Source organism: Ochlerotatus camptorhynchus, unplaced genomic scaffold, assembly GCF_037179485.1.
Source record: "Ochlerotatus camptorhynchus isolate MF236.1 unplaced genomic scaffold, CSIRO-AGI_Acam_v1.1 ptg000114l, whole genome shotgun sequence".
Lineage (NCBI taxonomy): Eukaryota > Metazoa > Arthropoda > Insecta > Diptera > Culicidae > Ochlerotatus > Ochlerotatus camptorhynchus.
Genome location: NW_027040604.1, coordinates 1,826,441 through 1,850,097, shown reverse-complemented (window position 1 = coordinate 1,850,097; position 23,657 = coordinate 1,826,441). Strand labels below are relative to the sequence as shown.

Here is a 23,657-nt window from a genome sequence, read left to right as displayed (position 1 = left end):
CGCTCATAAAATCAGATATGAATAGTCGATATCACGAAACCAGAATCCACTTGAGTTGACTACCTCCATCCAGACCACCTTCGCTAATCCTCCACCCCCACTGAACCTAGCTAAAAAGCAACACGGCAGCAAACGGTCATCTAGCGATAAGGGATTAATCCCCGTATCACGAACAGAGCGAACGCAGGAGAAGGAAGTCACAAATCCGACATGTGACAAAGTAACGAATACCTCCGCCCGCGCATCCACTAGACATGCTCTTTTCATATGAACATCCTGAATGGCAGTGGGCACTCACCCGTTGAATCGTTCATATCTCACTTTCACCAGAAGACCATGCATAGACGTCGTTCCGGATTAGAGGCTGCTCCCAGTGAACCCAGGAGGGCGAACGAATGAATGCACGATGGAAAGGAAAGCATGGAAAAAAGCGATAAACGACTTCAACAGGCGAAGTTGGCTTCTTATCAGCTTCGAACTGGCTCCTGGCGTGTATGTGATAGAAGGGAATGCGATGTTGGGTGGATAATATGGCGATGAAACTGTGTGTGAAGTGATATCGAGCTTTCCATTGAGGGTCAATCATATTAAGGGAGGTTCTTTCCACAGCCGTTGAACTACAAGTGGTTTGATTTTTATTACAAAATTGTGGCTTTGATCGTTTTAATCGGTTTTGATCACTTTTTGTTATTTACAAAGATTATCTTCTCTATTGATTGCACTACTATTTACATTATACGGGAATTGCTCTAATTTTAATTGATACGAAGCAACAATCGATTACACTCTTTCCTTTGTAACTAAACCGAAAACACTCTTTCAAACTTAATTAGCTACCACATGAATTTGAAAATTCGATTGACTCTTGTTTTATCACAAATTTATCAACAAAAGTATTGCTAGAACCGTACTGACTACGTGTTGACTGCTGCGAATCTGCCGACTGTGACTTCTCACTGTATGAAATAAAGTTGCATTTACTCAAATAATCAATCATTGGAATCAGAATCAGAATCTTACCCAGCAGCATCGCTTCCCGGTTGTCGAAGGCGGGATGTTCCCAGTGTAGTATACTTTCTTGGTCTCCGCTCCACAGCACCGGCGACAGACTGGCCATGCACTTGATCCGCATCACACCGTTGAAGTAGTAATGGGGTCCGACGACTACGCTGAGTCCGAGGTAGCTGGTGATGAGCCCGTACTGGTTTTGGAAGCGTGGAAAGGGAACCAGCATACTCGGCTCCGTCACGAGCTTTTCGTTGATGTACCACTGCAGGGTGGAAGCCGGATAGGACCTACCGGAGGTGCAGTTCAGCTCCAGTGTTTCGCCCATGTGGTACGACTGCCGGTCGCCGTCACTGCTGATATGCGGTCCATCCTTTGGGATAACTGTTGTGGAAAATATAAAGCCAACCAATCCTTTCAAAGAAACCATTTAACTTACATATCACATCCATTCGCCCCTCGGCTTGCACCGAGTCGAAGCTCGGAGCCTCTGCGGAAATCTCGCACCGATACACTCCCGATGACTTGAGCGTCAGCCTCTTTATCAATACCTTCGAGTGGTTCGAGTGCATCGCATCCACCCAGATCCCGTCGATCTTGTAGCTCTTGATCGGAGGGTTAGCCGACGGGACGTATCGATAGAACTCCTCATTGTCCTTATACCACTTGACCGAGTAGATCTTCTCGCCTTCGCCTTCACCACCGTCGTTGTAGTAATCATAGATGTCGTATCGATTTCGCGGGTAGTTCGCCGCTCCGCGACGGGACTCGGACCGATCCCGGGCACCAGCAAGCTCGTATTCACATTCCAAAAGGGCGGACTCACCGCGGAACTTGTATGCTGGGATGTGGATGCGCTTCAGGTGCAGCGGGAAAACACCTGGGGAACAATAGAAAAGACAGAGAGGAATTCAAGTCAATCGATCGTTCGAGCTAAATTGGTGCAATCTTTGGCTACAGATCTTAGATATTGGAACATTTTCAAACATCTCAATCGTATTTTGCGCCTATGGATCCCAAGCATCAACATTGAAAACGATTTCGTTTAAATCCTTCTCGACACGCCCTCCTGAGTCCTCTTCAAAAGTTTCTCCCAAAGAAGGTATCACCCACTACAAGTTCCCTACCGCGGTGGAACATGATTTAGAACTTGTAACTCTTGCTAGTACGACGAATAGCTCATCTGCTCATATCACGTCCCATTTGAAACCTCTTGAAATCTAACTTTCCCCGCACCTTCCTAGTCTTACATAGTAGCACTGCACACGTGGAAAAAGTTTACTTTGTTCTGTTGCTCCATTTCACTGCGGGAAAACTCGCAACGGCACGAAGATGATTAAAAAAAAATTACTTCCGCTAGTTTGGGATGCAATATAGTGCACGGTGGGTTCGTTCAACCGGTTTCTTGGTTAAAAAAAATCTAATTTGTCAATTAGGCACCATTTACGATCGGTAGCTGAAATTTTCCTCAGGGTTGAAAATCACAATTATTCGAAAACTCCCCACCACCGTGCAGCCGACTTTCCACGAAAAAAAAAAACGTGACGTCATTCACTCTCTGGTTTGCTCTTTAGACGGAGCCACTTTCTCGCACATTACTTGCACGTCGTTTCATTGAGCGTTCACTCGTGATGGTTGATTTTCTTCTTTTTTTTTTGCTCCAACTTTCACGGTTTCCACAACCACCGCACATCAGCAGAAGCTCCATTGCTCGTACGTAAGTACATTCGCTGGGTCCACACGGGCGAAAAAACAGTACCAAGAAAGACTATTAAAACTTTTGCTCCCCTCTCAGCAAAATAGTTGGTTCGAGATTCACGCGCGTGGAGCGAGTTTGTGAAAAATGACACGGCTTATGGACTGTGTGCTTGGAGCTTGTGTGAGTGGAGCGTAGGTACTACGTTTTTCTTAGTTATGTGAAAAGTAATTACTGGCAGACTTCAATGGAGTTCTTTCTGCTATCAGGAGAGAACTCGACGGTTATGATGGGATTTTATGGCACGAAAAATCAGATTAATTGCGATAGGGGTCCTGAATGGATTGGAATTGAATTAGGTTTTGTGCCTTGAATAGGTTCCCAATTCACTTGACAGTAAATCAGGGAGGGATTTTTATCATGCGAATATAGTATTAATGATTTCTAAAAACTTTTGGTTGTTACTTAATCTATTGTTGCTTTTTGTCTTCCTTCTCGACAGTATTTGATATTGATGATATTATTTGACTTGCTATATATTTTGATCCAGTAAACCCACCAAATTATTTTTCTTTTCCAAAGTACTGGAGAACACAAGTTAAGTCTGAGATCTAAACCAAGCAAATCGCAATAGCAACATTACTTTTCAAGTCACATATTTTTAGCGGATTCTCCTCACATACCTCACCCTTACACTTTTCTGCAATTTCTAGCTACATAATCTCAGACCAGGGTCTTGAAATCTGTTCTCAATCGAAGTCTCAAAATGTTATTTTTTTGGTAATCCTGGATCATGTATTTCTGTGCACGGAATCGTGACAATTTCTCAATGTTTGAATTTATTAAATTGTTTCTTATGAACTGAGAGCAGTTCAAAATGTCTTCAGAATTACTTTTACTTTCAACATTACACTCAGTATTTTTATAATTCTGTCTGGTATTCCCTGGAAATATTCTCCATAACAATTTTGGTATTCTGTACAGAACACTTTAGGAATTTCTTCCAGAAAACTCTTGGAATTAACTCTAAATTTATCTCCATCGCAAAATTATTCGCAAAATGTCCTTGACAGGATCTCTAGGCATTATCTTAGAATTCTCTTGAAATTATCCTCAGTATTCCCTTGAAAATTTCTTCAGACCCTCTTGGAGTACTACTCACAGTTGTTTCGGAAATATGTTCAAAATTTATTGCCACACCCTTCCGGGAGCTTCTTGAAATTCTCTCGAAATCCTTATTAATTCTCTTTAAACTATCATTAAATTAGCATGAAACTCTGCAAAAATTTTACTGAGCATTGTATGAAATAGATTTTCATTGAATTATTATCCATAATTCCATGCAGTTCTCCTTTAAACATCTAGAAGTTTGTAGCAAAGGTAGATGATTGTAGTCATGTAGTTCAGTTAATTCACTTTGAAGGAAAGAGGCTCCGAGTCACCTCTGAATGCGCCCTGATTTTTTTTTGTGTTTCTTGGAATTCTTATAATAAACCCCATACAAGTCTCTTCAGAACTACACATTCACTTCTCCTTACAAACTTCATGAGATACTTATAAAAATTACCTGATATTTCAAGGTAAATTCCATTGAAATTCTCCCCAGTGTTCCTTTTGCATTATACCTAGATTCCCTCTTAAGCTATCCACAAAACTGTTTTCATCCTTATTTACTTATTTTAAAAATTTATCCAAATCTAAGAGCTAAATTTGAATTCTTTAATATATGAAATATTTGAAGTAACGAATGAGAATGTAAAAAATGCGTCTAGCCTCATAACAATAATAATTTTGTCATTTAATCTTCGATTAAAGTTTCAGTCCAAATAATCGTAGATCTCATAGAGCTGATTACTAACTGATTTTTCAAATGTGCTCCATCTGCGCACCTCAAATCATAATTGTGATATAGTTTGAGTGTATGTATTGCCCCCTCCTCTTTTAAACACTAGAGTGTTTTAAAATATGTCAACCCTGGAATGTCAAACGCTATCCCCTGGAATGGTATTTTGGGGGGTCAGAAGCACCCAGCCAAATTTTGGTGACCCGGATCAACCACAATCTTGATAAGTATGAATTTTTGATCAAAGTATGCCTTGATTATTCCCTGCAACTATATGAAAAGAAGGCTCTCTGTGGTCGCAAAAGATTCGGAACATCTGTAAAATTGATTGCTGTGTAAATTTGATCAAAGAAGGCTTTGATTTGTTCTGTTACTATATGGAATGTAGTTAAATTGTGATTTGAGATCTTTTAGCCATTCATTGCTTCTAAGTGGTCCCCAGATAACCCACCGGGAGATTTGGAACATCCGTAAGATTGATTGCTGTGTAAATTTGATTAAAGTAGGCCTTGATTTTTCTCTGCAACTTTACGAAATGTAGTAGGGCTACAAAATGTAATGTCAGCCCAGTCCCTCACTTCAGCCTATCAAGCAATAACTAATTTATTGAGCAATAATATAGAATAGTAATGAAAAACTAGTGTCGCATCTGATGTGAAATTGTAATCCGTTAATGAATTGCATATGGTTAGGACAAATTTAGTACGTTTATTGCTCTTTTGTAAAGAAAAAGTTGAGTGAATTTTTTAAATTTTTTGACTTAGGACTACGTTTTTAATTTCTTAACTGGATACGTCTTTAATTTCTATACTGTGAAAACCGAAAATGGAACATGAAACAAAATTTTGAAAGATTTTGAACATTAATAACTCAGCTGCCCCTGGACTAATTTCAATAATTTTATCACCAATAGATTTGAAATATTTCTACGCAATGCTTCCAACTGATGATTTTCAACAATAAACTATTGAAAAAGTGGTAATGTCAGGCATTGCGCTATGTACAAATAAAAAACGATAATTTTATCACTGTTTTCATGAAATAAACGTTCTTCCCAAACCTAGTCCTCATAATCGAGTACCACTTGGTCGCACATCATTCTGCTTAACCTGAAAAGATAAAAAAAAAACAACGCTGCTCTCTAGCTTCAACTCATTTTCGCTTCGGACACCATGGTGAGCAGGCAGAAGAAGCAGCAAAAGCAGGTCTACGAGGTGTGCTGAAGGTGTTCCTGTAAAATAAGATCCATGATGCTGCCACCTACACTGAACACGCCAAGCGTAAGCACCCATAGATGTGTCATCTACGCTTTGAAGCGACAGAGACGCACTCTTTACCGTTTCGGAGGTTGAATTATCACCAACTTTGGCAACAAAACGGCCCTTTTCAGGGCCACCAAGCTTATTACAGTAAAGAGTAGGAATTAAATTTATCTACCTGTTTGTCGATATTCTGAATCACACGCCCACTACAACCACATGAAATGCTCTTGTAACCAAACTTGAAAGCAGGGGTACAAATGATTGTGATCAATTCTCATCATCAACTTTCACTTTGAAAAAAAAAAAAACTACAAATTTGGAACGACTAAAATTTAAAAAAAAAACTGGAAAGTGTTAAGATAATTATGATCGATCAATTAAAAATTTGATCAAGCTTCTGCATTCATGTGACGTCTATCGAAAACTACGCGCAATCTGTTTTCTAATTGTTCACAGAAGACAGTGCAGTGCAAAACATGTCTGGTACCTCTATATCTGCATTTAGATTAATATTCGAAGTCCCTCCTCTTTTAAACATTCAACACACAAAATAGCTCACCCCTCACATAATTCCCCACCGATTTTTATGAATGGGGCGGAGAAAAAAGTATATTTTGTGCAGAATATTTAAAAAAGGAGCGACTTCGGATATATTATATATATATATAGAGGTACCATACATGTTTTGTAGTGTCAGGTACTCTATCTGTGAAAGGAAAATCACAAATCGAGTGTCATAAAAATTTGGAAAATCCATAAAATTAATTACTGTGTAAATTTGATCTAGTAGGCCTTGTTTTTTATCTGCATCAAATTAGTAAAATGGTGATTTTACAATGGCTAAATCATGGTGATGCTACAAGGCTAAATCATGGTCTACAGAACCCTCATAAAACCAAAATTGTTACTGCCCACATTTTCGTGATTCGACATGTTCTGCGGAAATGCTGCAAATACAACGTGCCCACGCATCATTTGTTCATCGATTTCAAATCCGCATTCGACACAATCGATCGAGATCTGCTATGGCAGATTATGCACGAGTACGGATTTCCGGATAAACTGACGCGATTGGTCAAGGCGACGATGGCTCGAGTGATGTGCGTTGTTCGAATATCGGGGACACTCTCGAGTCCCTTTGAATTTAGAAAGGGGTGATGGACTGTCGTGTCTGCTATTTAACATCGCGTTAGAAGGTGTGATAAGGAAGTGGTTCTAGGGAAGATAATGTTAGCCTCCCACCCCGAGTTCAGATTGACGGTGACGAAATCGAGGTGGTCGATGAATTCGTGTATTTGGGCTCACTGGTGACCGCCGAACACGAAGTCAGCAGAGAAATTCAAACGCGCATTATGGCAGGGAATCATGCCTACTTTGGACTCATGAGGACGCTCCGGTAGAATGAAATTCGCTGCCGCACTAAGTTGACCATCTACAAGACGCTGATTAGATCGGTGGTTCTCTACGGCCACGAGACCTGAACTATGCTTGTGGAGCACCAATTGCTGCTTTCGAACGGAAGGTGTTGCGTGCCATTTACGGTGGAGTGCAGATGGATGACGGAACGAGGAGGAGGTGAATGAACCACGAATTGCACCAGGGTACGTCGTAAGAATTCCGGTCGACGACCCAGTGAAAATGGGTATCGAAAGTGACCCAACAGGAATAAGAAGAAGAGGCGCGCAGCGGACAAGGTGGATCGACCAAGTAGAAGGCGACCAGTGGACCCTTCGCAGACTACGATGCTGGCCATGGATCGAGTAGAGTGGAGACGACTTCTTCGGGCAGCAGAAGGTAAGTAAGTAAAATGGTAATTTTCGATACATTAGTTGGTCATTGGCTCTGAGTGGTAACCAGATGGCCCGTAGGAAAATGCGTTCAAACTTTTGGGGTCTAAGACAGTAGCCTATCTGGAGGCGGCGGACTCAATTCCCGGGGCGGTCTAGAACATTTTAAACCCTATACTTATCACAAGATATTTCGCTGTTTTGAAATGCTAGAATTCTCGATGCACATTTCAAATGGTCCTATCTGCTTTGATCGACTCTCTTCATCGACATTCTCTTTTGATAACCACTGCTATGCAAACAGATTTCGCACTAATTTTACAAACATAGTTTGATAAAGAAGATTCATATCTAGCATTCAAAACGTCAAATACAACAGGGAAAGGTTTTGCAGCTGAGTTATTAACGGAAGAGAAAGTCGATGAAGAGAATCGAACAATGCAGATAGGACCTTTTGAAATGTTTATCTATAATTAGATGAACATTCTTCTTCTTCTTCTTCGCATTTCAAGCTTATTGCATTTCAAGCTTATGCCATTTTTGCATTGGTATAATTGTGTGGCAAGTCCAATCATACTTCTATGCCCAGGGAAGTCGAGAAATTTTCCAACCCGAAAAATTCCTAGACCGGACCGGGAAATTGAACCCAGCCACCTCCAGCATGGTCTTGCTTTGTAGCTGCGCCTTTACCGACTGAGCTAAGGGAGGGATGAACATGAGATGCATATTAAAGCATGAGTTTGTAAAATAAAAATATATTTAGATTCACTAACATGTTGATTCTCTTGAGCAACTATGAAAAAGAAAGGGTTAACACTAAATATACAGATTTCAGCCACTGGAAGAAGTTATGTATAAAAATTGGTATTTCAAATAGATTCTTTTATGGTCATAAGTTGGTGGTAGCACAACCAATAATGCTTGATTTGTTCATTGATCATTCACATTTTTAATTAAATTAATTTATTTTTCTAGCTATATACTTCAAGACGAGCGAAAACTCTCTTTCGATATTAACACTCCGAATACGATGCCTCCGAAAAGCGTGTAACGGCAAGTTTTCAATAGCATAACTTAGCCATTGCTTGATGAATTTTAAAAATTACGGTCGGTACCTCCATAATTCCTAGATTATTTTGATCTTAAAAAAGATTGAAAATAGGGTCGTCTACTTTTTTAAAAAGCGATAAAAGTCGTTACACGTTTTTTTTAAAGGTGTGTTTATGGGCTTTGCAAGATCTATAATTTTGATTAACAAATGTTCTTAATTAGCCAGAATACAGTCATGGTTTCCTTCATATGGATCCTGGAGACAACGGAACGGTCCTCCGGAAGATCCAGAACATTCGTAAAAGTGGTCAATCTATGAAACTGATCCTAGAGCTACACGATTTTTAAAATTTGGAACTGTGATATAAGATAGAATTTGGGGTCGTAAACATAAACATGGCCATGGGACCGTCCTCCGGATGATCCGGAACATCCCTAAAAGTGGTCCATCCATGAAACTGATCCTAGAGCTCCACAGTTCTTGCGAAAACACGTGGAACTGTGATATAAGAAAGAAATTGCGGTCGTGACATAAGCATGGTCCTGGATGGTCATGAGGATATCCTCCGAAAAATCTGAAACATCCGTAAAAGTGGTCCATCTATGAAAGTGATCCTAGAGCTCTGCATTTTTTTTTTTCGAAAACACATGAAACTGGAATATAAGAATGATATGCTTAGATTGCTCAACACATAAGAGCTAGATCTCCACACCACCAGGTTGCACGAATTCAACTGTATTGCTAAATGTGCATGGACACACATACGCAGTTAAAGTAAGCTGGTTCAATTCAAGGTTTTTGGCTAAGCTTCAGCCAACACTTTGTTTACAAAAACTTCGAGGAATTTCATATAAACAAGATCGTTGATTGACTGATGCCCATAGCCATCTGGGCCATGTTTATGTCATGACCCTATAATCATTCTTATATCACAGTTCCTAATATTAAAAAAAAAAAAAACTGCGGAGCTCTAGGGTCAGCTTCATGGATGGACTACTTTTATGGATCTTCCGGAGGACAGTCCCAAGGTCATTCGGGTCATTGTTTAAGTCATGACCTCAAATTCTTTTGGATATCACAGTTCTTGGATCAGGATCAGTTTTATACATTGACCACTTTTGTGGAGGTTCCGAATCTTCCGGAGGATTGATCGATGGCCATCGGTTTCGAAAAAAGTAAGACGTTGTATCCAAGACACGACCGTCGATTTGACGTAGGATAACGTGCTCTTGTATCAATATTTGACGAATGTGTTAGGGAAACCACTTTTTACAGGCAATTGGTGATAATTTTAACCACTATTGCTACAGTTGGACATTTGTGTAGTTTTCAATATGACCTATTGAAAATTGATAAAGTATTCATTTTAGCAGCTTTGTAAAAACAAATCCAATCGATTGGCTTATTGAGAATTAAAAACCATCCGCTGTTGACAGAGTTATAAGTGTTTAAAACCTGACCACTTTTCGTAACGCGGTCGATTTTGGTTTTTTTTTAAATCGTACCCCCTATAAAAAAAAATCAGATTGACCGCCCACGGTTGCTGCTCTGTTATTACCAGATAAGCTGCAATTACACAGAGAACCAACAGATGATATTTGGGACTAACATTCATCCTCAATGTGTAAGAATTGGAGATCTAATATTTAGCAATACCAGCGCCGGCCGTGTCCGAATGCAGGTCAACTAGGGAATGGAAAGGAATGTGTTGACGTGGTACTCGCTGTGAAGGAAACCGAGAAATCCTCTGCGCTTCCACGAGAAATCACTGGGATGTTGGATGTGGGGAAAGGTTGCACGCATACGCAGGGATCGTTTTTTAGTAGAGCGATTATAATACACAAACACACACACACACACACACACACACACACACACACACACACACACACACACACACACACACACACACACGCGAGCACTCATCCAATTTCTATTTTTAGATCAGGACCCACACTGTGGTAAGTGATGCGATCGGTGTTAAAGAAGAATTTGTTTTCATTAAAATCTAGTGGGTATAGAATAAGGCAAAGTGGTATTGAACTCCTGACCTTCTGCTCAGTAAGCAGAAACGGTAACCACTGAGCTACCGAGCCTCGTCCTTTTTAAATCGTACCCCCTATATGTTGCCGAAAAACGTAATCCTACGTCAAAAAACACGAAGCTATGTATGAAGATTTTCGTTTTTAATTCATTTATTAAGAGCCATGGTGTAACCTACTGAAATTTTTACAACAGTATGGAGCTAATCCAGTTGCTACAAATAGTTTTTATATTTATGTTTTTCTTTAAAATTATGAACTTAAAAACTTTTTAGGTCTTTCACTAGGTCATACTTGTCTCAGGATTCGATGTGAACTCGCGACCTTCAGCGTGAGATGATTAATGAGTTTTATATTAGCGATTCTCTCTTTCTCAGTTACATACTGGATCCAAAAACGAATCCAATGAAACATTTTACGAGAGGTTTCTGATCAGCTAATTGTTCAACCCACGAAATATTTTTGACAGGAGGCAGCTGACTAATAGCTGTAAGTGCAACATCAATACCAGCTATATCTGGCTGGCAAACTAAATCCTGTCGTTTCGAAAAATGATCTAAAAGGAACTGACAAAAATGGCAATCAATTTTACGGGTATTATAAATCTTTCAGATAACCATCAGTGTGCACCTTGAAACTTTCTGCTACAGTTTTTTACATGTGATTTCACCGGAATTGCCAGTTCATCTGCTTCTACTGCAATAAATTCCACCATGGCAACGACACTATCCAACACCAGCCTCAACTTCATCGTCACTTCCAGCCAACGGAATATCGTCAGTGCAGAGAAAATTAGCATCCGGCGTCAGATTATTTGACATCAGCAGCTTTAAAAGCAAGCTGCGGTTGTCAGTTGCAATGCTATGCATTTTTTCACTGAATTGGTAATACTACCACCCGACGATCAACTTCCGTGGAATCCTTTAAGCCGGAAAGCCGAATGTATGCAATTGTCATGTTTTCAGTTTTTAAATCCCACACTTGGCCGGCGGACTTTTCACCATTCAACTGAAAAATTAATTCAGATTGTCACCCGGAACTGCACTCGACAACTTTCGGCTGCCTCCGTGCGAGTTTAACACCATCAAGCATCAACAACTGCCAACGGGAACGGTGGGACGTCCCATCCAGCGGTGAATGAATGGAACTCCGGACGATAGCTTGCCGGACCGAATGGCATTCACTCCTACTATGCTCTAAGTTCGTTTAATTCAGTTCAACTTGCCGAATGAGTGGCTGGGCATCAAGTGCCACACTGACCGAGTGACCCTCCATTTTGCCAATCCAAAAACTGTGAGCAGCTTTAGGGTGGCCCTGCGGCTAGTCCGATCCGATAATTCCCGGAATTGGAAATCGAATGCCATTTTGAAATCGATTTCGAAAACCGATTGAAATGCATAAAAAAACATTCCCAGCATCCGGAGCTCAATAGCACAGCAGCGTTAGTTCGGAATTTCAATTGCTAAACAATTTTATTTAATTAAATTTGAATCCTTTGTCCATTTCCGTTCCGTCTCGCGGGTGGATTTCTGGGTGCCAACAGCAGCACGAGGATTGATAAAGTGCAATCTGCAGCAATTTGTTGGATTTTGTCACCCGCTTGGGATGCGCACGGCCAATCCTCCGCATTCGGGTCGGAGGATGATAGGCGGAGGAGTTGCATTTTAATGGAGATGCATTTTAGTTTTCGAAGTCCGCATTACCGGTAGTTGTTGAAACGGGATTGTTTATGTGACCCTCGGGGACGCTGTGCTGGGATTTCGGTACTGCGCATGCATATTCAACAGAGAGTGAATGTGATTGAATGGGGACAAGTTCAGTTATAATATGCGAGTAACGGTTGGTGAATATGCAAAATAAGACTAAATTAAATGTATGTATAATATTTAACCCTCACTTCAGCTCCGGTATCAAGTCACGATAACGAGTTGAAGTACAAGAGTCTATGGCAGGTCATCTAGCGATGTGTTTTTCTTACAAAGATAGACGACTTTCGAATCGAGATCCGGAGGACCGTGAGTCTCATGAGCAGTTCCATGCAAAATAGCGAAAAATGAATTTTTGAATCTACCATCTCCGATTTATGTGAAATTTTGTGTGATTGTTTTGTTATGGGCAATGATTTACATTTTTGCTAATAAATCGACAATTTTAAATCTTGTAAAATTTTAAAAATGGCGTCCATGATATTAATAAAAAATGTAGCACGGATACGGAATTTCCGATCGAAATGACATCTGACACAAAGTAGTAGAGAAAAATATTGTCTTTTTGGGAAAAAGAAACATTTTTTTTTAAATTAATTATCCCGGAAAAGCCCGGGACTAGCTTTTCATTTTCAAAAAACCGTATTCCAGGGATGCCATGGCCGATTAAATTTAATTTGTTTTAACATCATTCCGGTGAGTGCTTCTATCATCTGATGGTCATATTTATTATCTACCATAACCATATCATGTGACGTATCAAATCATATATACTCGAAGAAATATGAGCAATGATACTCAAAACGACAACCACAGAACCATATGGCCACCGTAGAAATGGTTTTGAATATTCCGAACAGCACGTAAAGATTTTTTTGCTGCGTGTCTGTTTTTTTTTTTGGGTGATATTTTCCGAATTTTTCCCACCTGCTTCCGATACTCTAGAACAGCTGTGGGTTAGAATTACTACGCCAAGTCGAGTTATTAGTGTAGGCGTGATCTATTTACCTCCTGATCGCCGCAACGATGTCATTAGTATTCAGGCCCATGTGAACTCTATCGGTGCAAACTTACCAATCAGGCTAAGGCCTTGTTGTCCTCTGCTATCCGAAGAATTCGTCTCCACTCTGTTCGGTCCATGGCCACACTTTGCCAGCCTCGTAGTCTGTGAAGGGTCCGCAGGTCGCCTTCTACTTGGTCGATCCACCTTGCCCGCTGCGCGCCTCTTCTTCTTGTTCCTGTTGGGTCGCTTTCTAGAACCATTTTCACTGGGTCGTCGTGCGGCATTCTTACGACGTGCCCAGCCCACCGTAGTCGCCCAATTTTTGCAATGTGGACGATGGATGGTTCTCCCAGCAGCTGGTGCAATTCGTGGTTCATTTGCCTCCTCCACGTTCCGTCATCCATCTGCACTCCACCGTAGATGGTACGCAACACCTTCCGATCGATTGTGTCGTATGCGGATTTGAAATCGATGAACAAATGATGTGTGGGCTCGTTGTATTTGCGGCATTTCTGCAGAACCTGCCGAATCGCGAAAATGTGGTCCGTGGTAGTGTGGGCATCCATGAATTCCGCCTGCATTTCCTCTATCACCGTACTACGGTTACCGCGCCAGTGTTCGCGTCGCACCTCTTCACTTTGCTATTTCCGGACTGGCAACATTGCCCAGGCTACGCCACCCAGCTGTGTCCATGTTTCAGCCGGTACTCTTTTGCTATCATATGACTCGGAGAGGCGATGAACCTCACAGCGCCAATCGTTTTTGAGGATTGTTCCGAAAATAATCGTACACTGGATTTTCGACGAGCCGACTATGTTGCGATTAGTGCTGCTATTTCTGGCGACCATTAGAATTAGCTGGATGTGTTGACGATGCCGTTGAATATTTCTTTCAAATGATTTGGGATATAATGGCAGAATTTGTACCTATAGCCCACCCGCACCAAAGCCACCGTGGTCTAACGGGCACTGAGGGGCTAAATCGCTACCAAGATACTGCCAAAATCGTTCGTACATTACGAAGCAGGAGTTCAACCGCACAAGTAACGACTATAGGAAATACAACAGATTCTTGTATCGACGATATGTCTTCCGTACGCAATCATCTATTCGCAGAAATCCAAAGCGTTTCTGGTCGTTTGTAACCTCTTAAAAGAACGAAATCGGTTTGCCATTGTCAGTTCATCTCGGTAAGCAAACCGCTAAATCTGAACCGGAGAAATGCCGCCTTTTTGTTCAACATTTCATGAGTTCGTTCAATGAATCTTCGGCCTCACCAAATCAAGTCACGATTGCTATAATGGATTCTCCAACAGCATTGAGCTCCGCCCGTTTCACATCAGTGAACATACCGTCAATCTAGCTCTTCAAAGGTTGAAACTCTCGTTTGCTGCCGGGCCAGACGGCATTCCTGCGTCCGTTCTGAAGCTGTGTTCGTAGTCGTTGCTCACTCCCTTGGTGAAGTTATTTAATCTGTCACTACAGGAGAGGAAATTTTCTGAGGCGTGGATATTTTCACTATGTTACTGCTCCAAAGTATTAGAGATCATCATCAATGAAGCGCTCTTCAGCTCTTGTAAAAATTACATCTCCATGGCTCAGCATGGATTCTACCCAAAACGGTCAGTTACAACCAATTTGACCGAATTCGTGTCGTTCTGCACTCTGGCGGACAAGTCAAGGCTGTTTACACTGTCCTCAAGGCTGCATTTCATCGAGTAAACCTCAACATTCTTTTGAGCAAGCTTGAGAAACTCGGAGTGTCTGGATCCTTCATCTCGTGGTTCAAATCTTACCTTACGCGAACGGTTCCTTTGCGTTAAGATTTGAGCTTCTTGTTCTGAAGTGTTCACGAACGTATCTGGCGTTCCCCGAGGAGCCTTCGTGTCTACTGCCACCTGAATGTCGGCTATTCTACGCTGACGATGTCAAAATGTATGTGGTTAGCAATTGCATCGCTGATTGTGAGAAGTTGCAGCTGTTTGTGGATCGTATGCAGAGTTGGTGCTCCCGTTATTTCTTGACGCTCAGCATCAACAAGTGCAATGTGATATCATTTCACCGCGCCGGTGGTGTAGTGGCATGGGTTCAATCCCAGTTGGCACCGCCGGTATGTTCTGAGGCCATGACATCTCTGATCAGTAGGTAGGTAGGGTAGTAAAGCCGTTGGTCGCCGGTTCATGAGTTGATGGGTCAATAGGTGTAGGGTCCAGGTGTCGGAGCTGCCTCCTTGGCATCGGTAGCATTGGTGGTCAGCACCAAAGGAAAAAAATAGAGAGGATTAGCCAGATCGAAGATTTGGGAGTAGCACTGGACTGTGAATTGACCTTCCAACTGCACTACAATGACATCCTGACTAAAGCTAACAGGCAGCTTGGCTTTATGTTCAAAATATCTGAAGACTTTCGCGATCAGCTTTGCCTGCGGGCGCTGTATTGTTCGTTAGTACGATCAATCTTAGAGTATAGTGCTGTCGTCTGGTGCCCATACCAAGCATGCTGGATATCCAGATTTCAGAGTGTACAGAGCAAGTTTGTTCGCTACGCGCTTCGTCATCTGACTTGGCGTGACACGACTAACTTGCCGTCTTACGTGGATCGCTGCCTTCTGCTTGGAATTGACACCATGGAACAAAGAAGACGGAACGCTCAAGCTGTGTTTGCTGCTAAGATCATTACCAGCGTGATTGAATCCCCCGAATTACTTCGGCAGCTTTTCTTTTACGCACCTGAGAAGGTGATTAGAAAGCGTAATTTTGTACATCTCGCAGCTTGTAATCGGCAATATGGGATGAATGAACGTATCCGTGCCGTTGGTAATGTGTTTAATGACGTCTATGCATTGTTTGGCTTTAATTAGAATGTACCCTGTTTTGTTTTAATCAAACTTTTTATTATACAATTATACAATTCATTAAGACAACCATATGTCAGATGAATCGTTGAAACAATAAATAAATAAAAGTACGATCAATAAATAAATGAATGTCCAAAGAGGAAATGGACATGCTGTTGAACAACAATAGCAAGGTCTGGAATATCCTGTCTATTCTGAACGTGCTCCACTCGCTGGTATCGATGTCGAAGATCAAGGATCAACTGGAAGCTGCTGCAGCTGGACGGGACCCGGAAGAAGTAGCTGGCGATTTTGGACGCCATTCGTTCTACAAGATGTTCACACTTAATCTACCTCGGTTAAATCTCCAACAGCCGATTACCTCGGCATTTTCTTTTGCTGATTTCTCTGTAAAATGTTATTTGTTTGCTGTGTCTCAGCAATTGTTTTACTGGATTTCATCTATATTAATTGCAGAACTACTCGACTGTTGGAATTTTGGCGAAACTTTAGCTTGGTTGGGGTTAATCAAAGTCATGGCAGTTCTTATCTACCATCCATCAGGTCTAACTATTTCAATATTTCTTCTCCAAATCCATTAGATCATGGTCATTCTATCTACCATCAGGTCATGGCAAATCATATCTACCATCCATCAGGTCATGGTCCCTATGGTCATATTTGATATCTCTCATAACCATATCAAGCGACATATTAAAACTTGACGAAATATGATCAATGACACTCAAAACAACAACCACAACAACAGCCGTGTGGTCTTATGGATTTGAAGTGTCCTGAAACGTACCAAACATATCATGCGACATATCAAAACTCATGAGAATTTAAAAACAAGATCATATTAAGTGCCAAAATTGGTCATGCCCAGTCATGTTCCGAGTGCCCCCAAGGAAGTAATCAGTTTCTGACTAGGACCAACATCGTTCAAAGTTCAATGGCAGTCATATCGAGTGCCCAAAACTACATTGGCCACAGTGGATATGTTTTGGTATCCTTAGAGAAGTGGTCAGATTCTGACTTGTTCCAAAACTGATCATGCGATAAACCACTAATACAATATTCGTTGAGATCACAATATTCGATTGACCGGAAATAGTCTCGAGTCAAAACTCATCATGCTCCAAATTATATATTATATTTGTCACATTACATCATATCGTGGAAATGGGCAGAATCTGTCTATAGCCTTGATCCCATATAAAGTTAAATTTAATTTCAAAGACAAAACAATTACTGCTCATTACGGTGGCTTCGCGGTGTGTCAATGGCGAAGATTTATATCAAAAATATTAGCATCGTTGAATCGTTCACCATTTGAAATTATATCTTTTTACCTTTCATTTGACACCTGTTTGAAAATAGTCCACCGAGGGATTCCGAATAACTTTTTTTAAATTATAAAATGGAACTATTAGTTGTGTTTTTTCTCGAATTTACTTTCCTCCAGCTTCTGATCTGGAAATAGACTATCTTTAGACCTATAAATTAAATGAACGACGAAATCTTAGCCTAACATACTCGCAGCATCCGAGACACGCCGTAGAAAGCCTGATGAAAGCTCCCAATAACCCCAATTGAGTCCTGCGTAATGTCGCCTTCGGTCATCATAGTCGTTTCGGCGGTGAAAAGGGAACCTTCCACCACGCTTGCTCAGGCAAGTATCTCAATTATTCGTGTGATTAGTTTCCAGGTGCTCCCGAATCCCTCGAGTCTAAACGATACGTCTTAGTTATTCTCGAATGGTCCATCTGCTCATCCGAAACACACCGTAGATGTTTCCACGATCTCCAAGAATAATGCTGCACCAGGACGCACCGTAGAAAGCAATTTTGGAGTCCCTAGCTCCTCTAGCTCAGTCGCGCCTATTGCTGCCTGCGTTCATTCAAGTCGTCCTGGCCCTGAGTCTAGATGTGGGCTGAGGGTCACTATAATACTACAATGCCCCAGGTCCCTGGTCTAAAACCACGGGGACCAGATGGGGTGGGCTATTCTCCAGCCTCTTTTGCAGCAACTAGATCGAGCTTGGTACGGTTGCCACGGACAGTGGTATCAGTGCAGGATGGCACGGTGCGATCACGGGCTGATTTACACACGGCTTTGAGGTAAAATTCAATCGGTCCTGATTCTACGGTTCTAAAGGATTAGGCAGTTTAAGAAATTCATCAAGCACGGCACACTATCCCTTCAACATCACTATGTCAGGATCAATCACGAATACAAACGAGTTGCGAAACAATGCTTTATTCAGTATCGACGTGAATTGCACAGAAAGCTTAAGTCACGTCCCAAGCAGTTTTTGAAGTTTGTCTACGAATAACGGCATGAAGCTGGTCTTCCGTCGCCTATGATGCATGATGGTAACGTGGCCTCATCCACGCAAGATATCTATGAGCTGTTAACTGAAAAATTTGCTAGTGTCTTCACTCTCTGGCCAAACCATGAGCAGAATTGACACCAATCCCGAGATGTTTTCGTCGGGTCCTGACATAATTCCATCGGCATTCCTCAAAACGCACTTTGACAGCCTGTTGTCTGCTGCACGTTTTTCAACGGTCCGTGGACGTCGGCGTTTTCTTATACTGTTGAAGCTAGCGCATATGTTTCCAGTACACAAGAAGGTTAACAAATAGAACGTTGGCAACTACCGTGGCATCACTTTGCATAGCGCTGTTGCTAAATTGTTTGAACTCGTTGTTATGGAACCGGAGCCGCACACTGTAAGCCGTATATTAGCATAGACCAGCATGATTTCATGGCTGGTCGCTCCACTGCCTCTAACTTGTTGTACCTTACTTCCTACATCTCTAAATCTGTCGTAATTCTGGAGTTTATCTTCAGGATTGCCAAAGACTTCACGGATATCTACTGCCTTAAATCGTTGTAATGCTCCTTGTCTCGGTACATATTATAATACTGCTCGGTTGTCTGGATTCCTCACTACAAAAACGGTGTCGAAAGCGTTGAGCCTATTCAGCGACAGTTCCCGAGATATGCGCTACGTAAACCGTCGTGGACGGATCCGTTCCGATTGCTTAGCTACGAAAGTCGTTTGCAACTGATTAATCTGGAGTCTCTGTCGGTTCGAAGAGATACAGTAAGAGTATTTCTAATTGCGGATATTTTGCAAGGACGCACCGATTGCCCTGTGGACAGCAATGTTCAACCCCGAGCCCTACGGAATAATTCAATGCTGCGCCTGCTTATACAGCGAACTAATTATGGCATGTTCGGTGCAATCGGTGGTTTACAGAGACTCTTCAATAGGGTCTTCGCACTGTTTGACTTTGACAAGACTCGCCAGTTGCTTCGCCGGAGGCTTAGTTCATTTTTTCTAGATCAGTTTAGTTTGTCTAGTTGGGGCGACCCCGGCGTAGTGGTTAGCATCCATACCTCTCACGCCAAAGTCACGAGTTCAAATCTCACCCCCGGACAAGTCACGAATGACCCAAGAGTGTTAAAGTGACTATAATAATAAAAAAAAAAAGTTTGTCTAGTTAGTAATTAGATTTTATGTCTAAGAATTTCTTCGCATAATTATTCGCTAGGGGCAAATAATTATGTTTGTGCTAGAATTCTACTCCGCCCAAACTTACGTTTAATTTTTCAAAATAACTTATTCGATATTTTTCTAAGCTGTAGGGAACTGGATTACTTTTTTTTAGAAAATAAAACATACTAGACCTTGTCATTATAAATTTATTAGATAAAAAAAACTATAAATGTAAACCTTTTCAAAAAGTTGTCCTTCATTTTTCAGGAAAACATTGTGTACTTAGTTAAAGATTCTAAGTTTCAAATAACAGACGTAAAGTGGTAATTTTATACGATAGATGGAGGAGATGAGAGTATAAAGTAGATAGTTCCGTTAGAGTACAGCAGTTTGAAAAATGTAGAAAGAGAGAAGAAAGCTAGCAAGGACAACTCTGAGGAAGGTACGAATCTGGTTGATCATCGCTTTTTACCAAACTCCCCAGTTGGAGAGGAATGATGCCATCACTGGCAAAAAGAGATGATCACCTATTTGCTCGTGTACCTACGATATGTGGATGTGTGCTCCTGTCATCGTCAACTTGACGATCTCGAGGAGACACAGGTACAATCGATTGAAATTTGTTGAGCGAGCTGTCAATTTGTTAGTGTTGTATCAAACAATGAAGTGGTTATTTTGATTTAAATCTTGATTTCAAAGTCGAGATGGAAGTGAAAGGGATTGAAAAAAATGTCGTTGTGCTCAGAAAACGAAACCCTTTGAGATGATACATAAGAACCGAAATATTTTTCAAAATTAAACAACCCATTACCTCAATACCCCTAAAAAAGCTTAATTGATAAGATTGCCATCAAAACTGATATTTTTGATTTTTTTAAGCTAAGTTACTGAATTTGATATTATTTTAAGCTCAGTAATTATAAAAAGCAATACTACATGTAAAATTTAATAATGATCAAATATTCATTTATTTCTATTGGATAGTTAAAATGTTCATGTCAAAATTGTAGCTGTTAATTTAACATCCAGCAGCTACAGTTGAGGGAGATCGAAGTAAGCCGCTCTGGAAAAATTACCTGTTTTAGTTTTGCTGCGTCGTTTTCGTTCTTGTGAAAATGATAAAAATTTACAACTTCTGGTTTTAAAAGTTTTAATTGAAAGTACTGAAGTGGAATTGACAAGTGCCGTAAGTGATAGCTATCAAATACCTCCCTTCCCGTTGCATCAGATGTTGTTTGTCCCAACTAACATTTGCCGTTTCGGTCCTCTATAGGTTTTATCCATCTAAATTAAAGCGATAATTTTAAGGGTTACTAATCATAAGTCAATCAAATATATTGGTTGAAAGTTTCAGTACATCATCAATGCTGTATGTAAGCATCGATAATGTATTGAAACGGGGCTTATCGTGTATGAAAAAAGCTTCAAAATGTCCGCTTTCTTGAAATGGGTTATTGGAACTACGATAGAACGGTTACCTTCTAACTACTGGGTGCAAATTTCTAGCATTCATAAGAAATGATTGCAGATAAATTTTATCCATATTTCCACTGCCAGACAGAGGTAATTAAATTTTAGATACAAGCACACACTGCCGCTCATGGCAACCCAAGTAACATTTATGGTTTTATGAGGGTTCTGTAGACAATAATTTAGACTTGTAGAATGCTTTGCTACTCGATAAAACTAGCAATATTGCTTGGGAAGTCCGTCCCATAGCACAAATCAGCAACTTGAGAAAAACGCGTTTTAAGTTAACTTCGTACCATTGCTTCTTCAGCAATGGTACAACCCGTTTGGCTGTTTTCAAAGCTTTTCCAGAACAAAGTTGTTGAGTTTATCCATTATTATTAAACTATGGCTGTATAGCTATCACTTCCATTGAAAATCTCGGTTTTAACCAAAACGCAAATGGGACCGACTTGCGATGAGCGGCAGCACAGTAGCTCCAGTTGTGTAGAACTTTGATTTGATACAAATAACCCAATATGTGTTATCCGTAAAAAAGAGAAAGCAGATCATCAAAACGAATTTAAAGCCCCTATGACAATTTGGTTAAAACCATTACGGATGTAATGAAATTTCATCTTAATTTCACCATAAATATCTTGTTCAATCATTTAACATGGTCCATGGATTTCAACTCTTCGAAAATACTTCCTTAAAGGTCTTAAATGCACCATACCAAACAATCGACTGATACCATATTTGTAGATGGCGCAAAATTGATTTGCTAATAGCTCGCCTGTCTATGGACCACATAAATAGGATGACTTAGCAGGCAAAGATATTGACAAATTTATTGAATTGACTAATTCAATAAATTCGTCAATATCTTTGCCTGCTAGGTCATCCTATTCACGTGGTTCATAGACAGGCGAGGTAGTAGCATATCAATTTTGCGCCATCTACAAATAACGGTTTCAGTTATTCGGAAACCTCCCTTCCAACAAATATTATTGATTAGTTCGGACGAAAACCTCTCAGCCATTCTTCATAATCATCATCAGAAAAAGTCCATGATAAAAATAAAATTAGTACTCATCCACCCTTTCATCCGGCTCCCTCTGAACAACAATAGATTAGGCATGAGAGCTTGTCAGCTCACCAAACAAATAATCTCCGTTCCCTCCTGAACTCGCTCCCCCATCTACCATTACGAAGCACTTTGGCACCCACCTGTCAGGATCAGTAGCCGGCTGAGAACTCCCACGACAATTTTCACCAGCATTCTTCTTCCCTGCACGGTCCTCCTCCAAAACTGTCAGCAAATCCTTTCACAAAATAGAGCACAATCACCACCGCTCCTTTATCCACCTTCTTCCCGCCGCCTTCAGAGTCCAGCTCAAGAGTGTGCTTTCAATTTGGCTCGCTAGTCATTTCAAGCAGGCTGCTGTCGATGTCGTTCTTTAATTTCCGGAAGCCACATTTCGCCCACTTGGCTGCCTTGGACTGATCAACTTTTTTCTTCATCCACGGCACCACAATGGTGCTGAGCGAGGTGAGGGGGTATTGAAATAAATCGTATTCCTAACCCGCCCTCACTTTTCCCAAAGTCACTCCGAAGCAGGTACGTCGTCCCTAACTCGAACCACTCGGATACATGCAAACTTCGAGCACAAACTTTCCGGCCTTGTTGGGGTCGGATTTCCCCTGGTTTGTCCTCCTCCCACGCTCCGTCTCTGCCGCTTTGATGCAAGGGAAAGTTCGCCTTATTCACACACAAACAGACCGAACGCAGGAGACTTGTTTCAAGGAGCCTTGTCGTTGAAAGCTGCTTAATACACTTCTTTCTGTGTTCTCCGAGAGCACCACTCTTCTTTATTCACTTCTTCCTCTCGAGACTACCAACGACGACGACGACCCACTCCATAATCCGAACAAGCCTGCGATGGACCCGGTCTTCATGGGGTAGGGGGTGATGAATTCTTCAGCGTAAATATAATCGAGGAGATATGTTTTCATCAGCATCTGCACAGCCAGCCAACTCTAATCACCAGCACAAACAAACCCGCCAACGTCCCTTTGAGAATAATGACCACCCACTATCCTATCACAAATCACGAAGCCAAACACAGAACGACTGGACTGGCGCGGTTCGCATCCTTTGCCATTGAGCACTGCCAGCCTATTTAGTAGCCTGGACCGTATATTCAAAGATGGTCCTTAATTAGCTTTAATTAAATGTCCTCTTGACTGTCTCCGTGCGAAATGGGAAAGATCAACATGATTATTTTCCTTCCGAAGACATTGACGGAATCTATCGAAGCTAGGACATATGTATTAATAGGAACAGCGAGATTGTTGTTGTTGTCGTTGAGAACAGCGGACGGACGCCGCGACCGACCGGAAGGAACCAAAAGACACGTCCGATGGCGAACGGAATACGAATGGGACTGAAGTTCGTTAAAAATGCA

At 41.2% G+C, this 23,657-nt stretch overlaps 1 protein-coding gene across 1 annotated transcript; it reads right to left on the bottom strand.

Moving 5' to 3' along the window:
• Positions 1-658: 658 nt before the first annotated feature.
• LOC135699668 (uncharacterized) lies at positions 659-23,541 on the bottom strand. Its single transcript, XM_065219961.1, has 4 exons — positions 22,420-23,541; positions 1,445-1,885; positions 1,021-1,389; positions 659-956 (listed from the first exon to the last, which is right to left on the bottom strand). The coding sequence occupies exons 1-4, from the start codon at positions 22,469-22,471 to the stop codon at positions 874-876; spliced, it is 945 nt and encodes a 314-aa protein (XP_065076033.1). The 5' UTR covers positions 22,472-23,541; the 3' UTR covers positions 659-873.
• Positions 23,542-23,657: the final 116 nt, after the last annotated feature.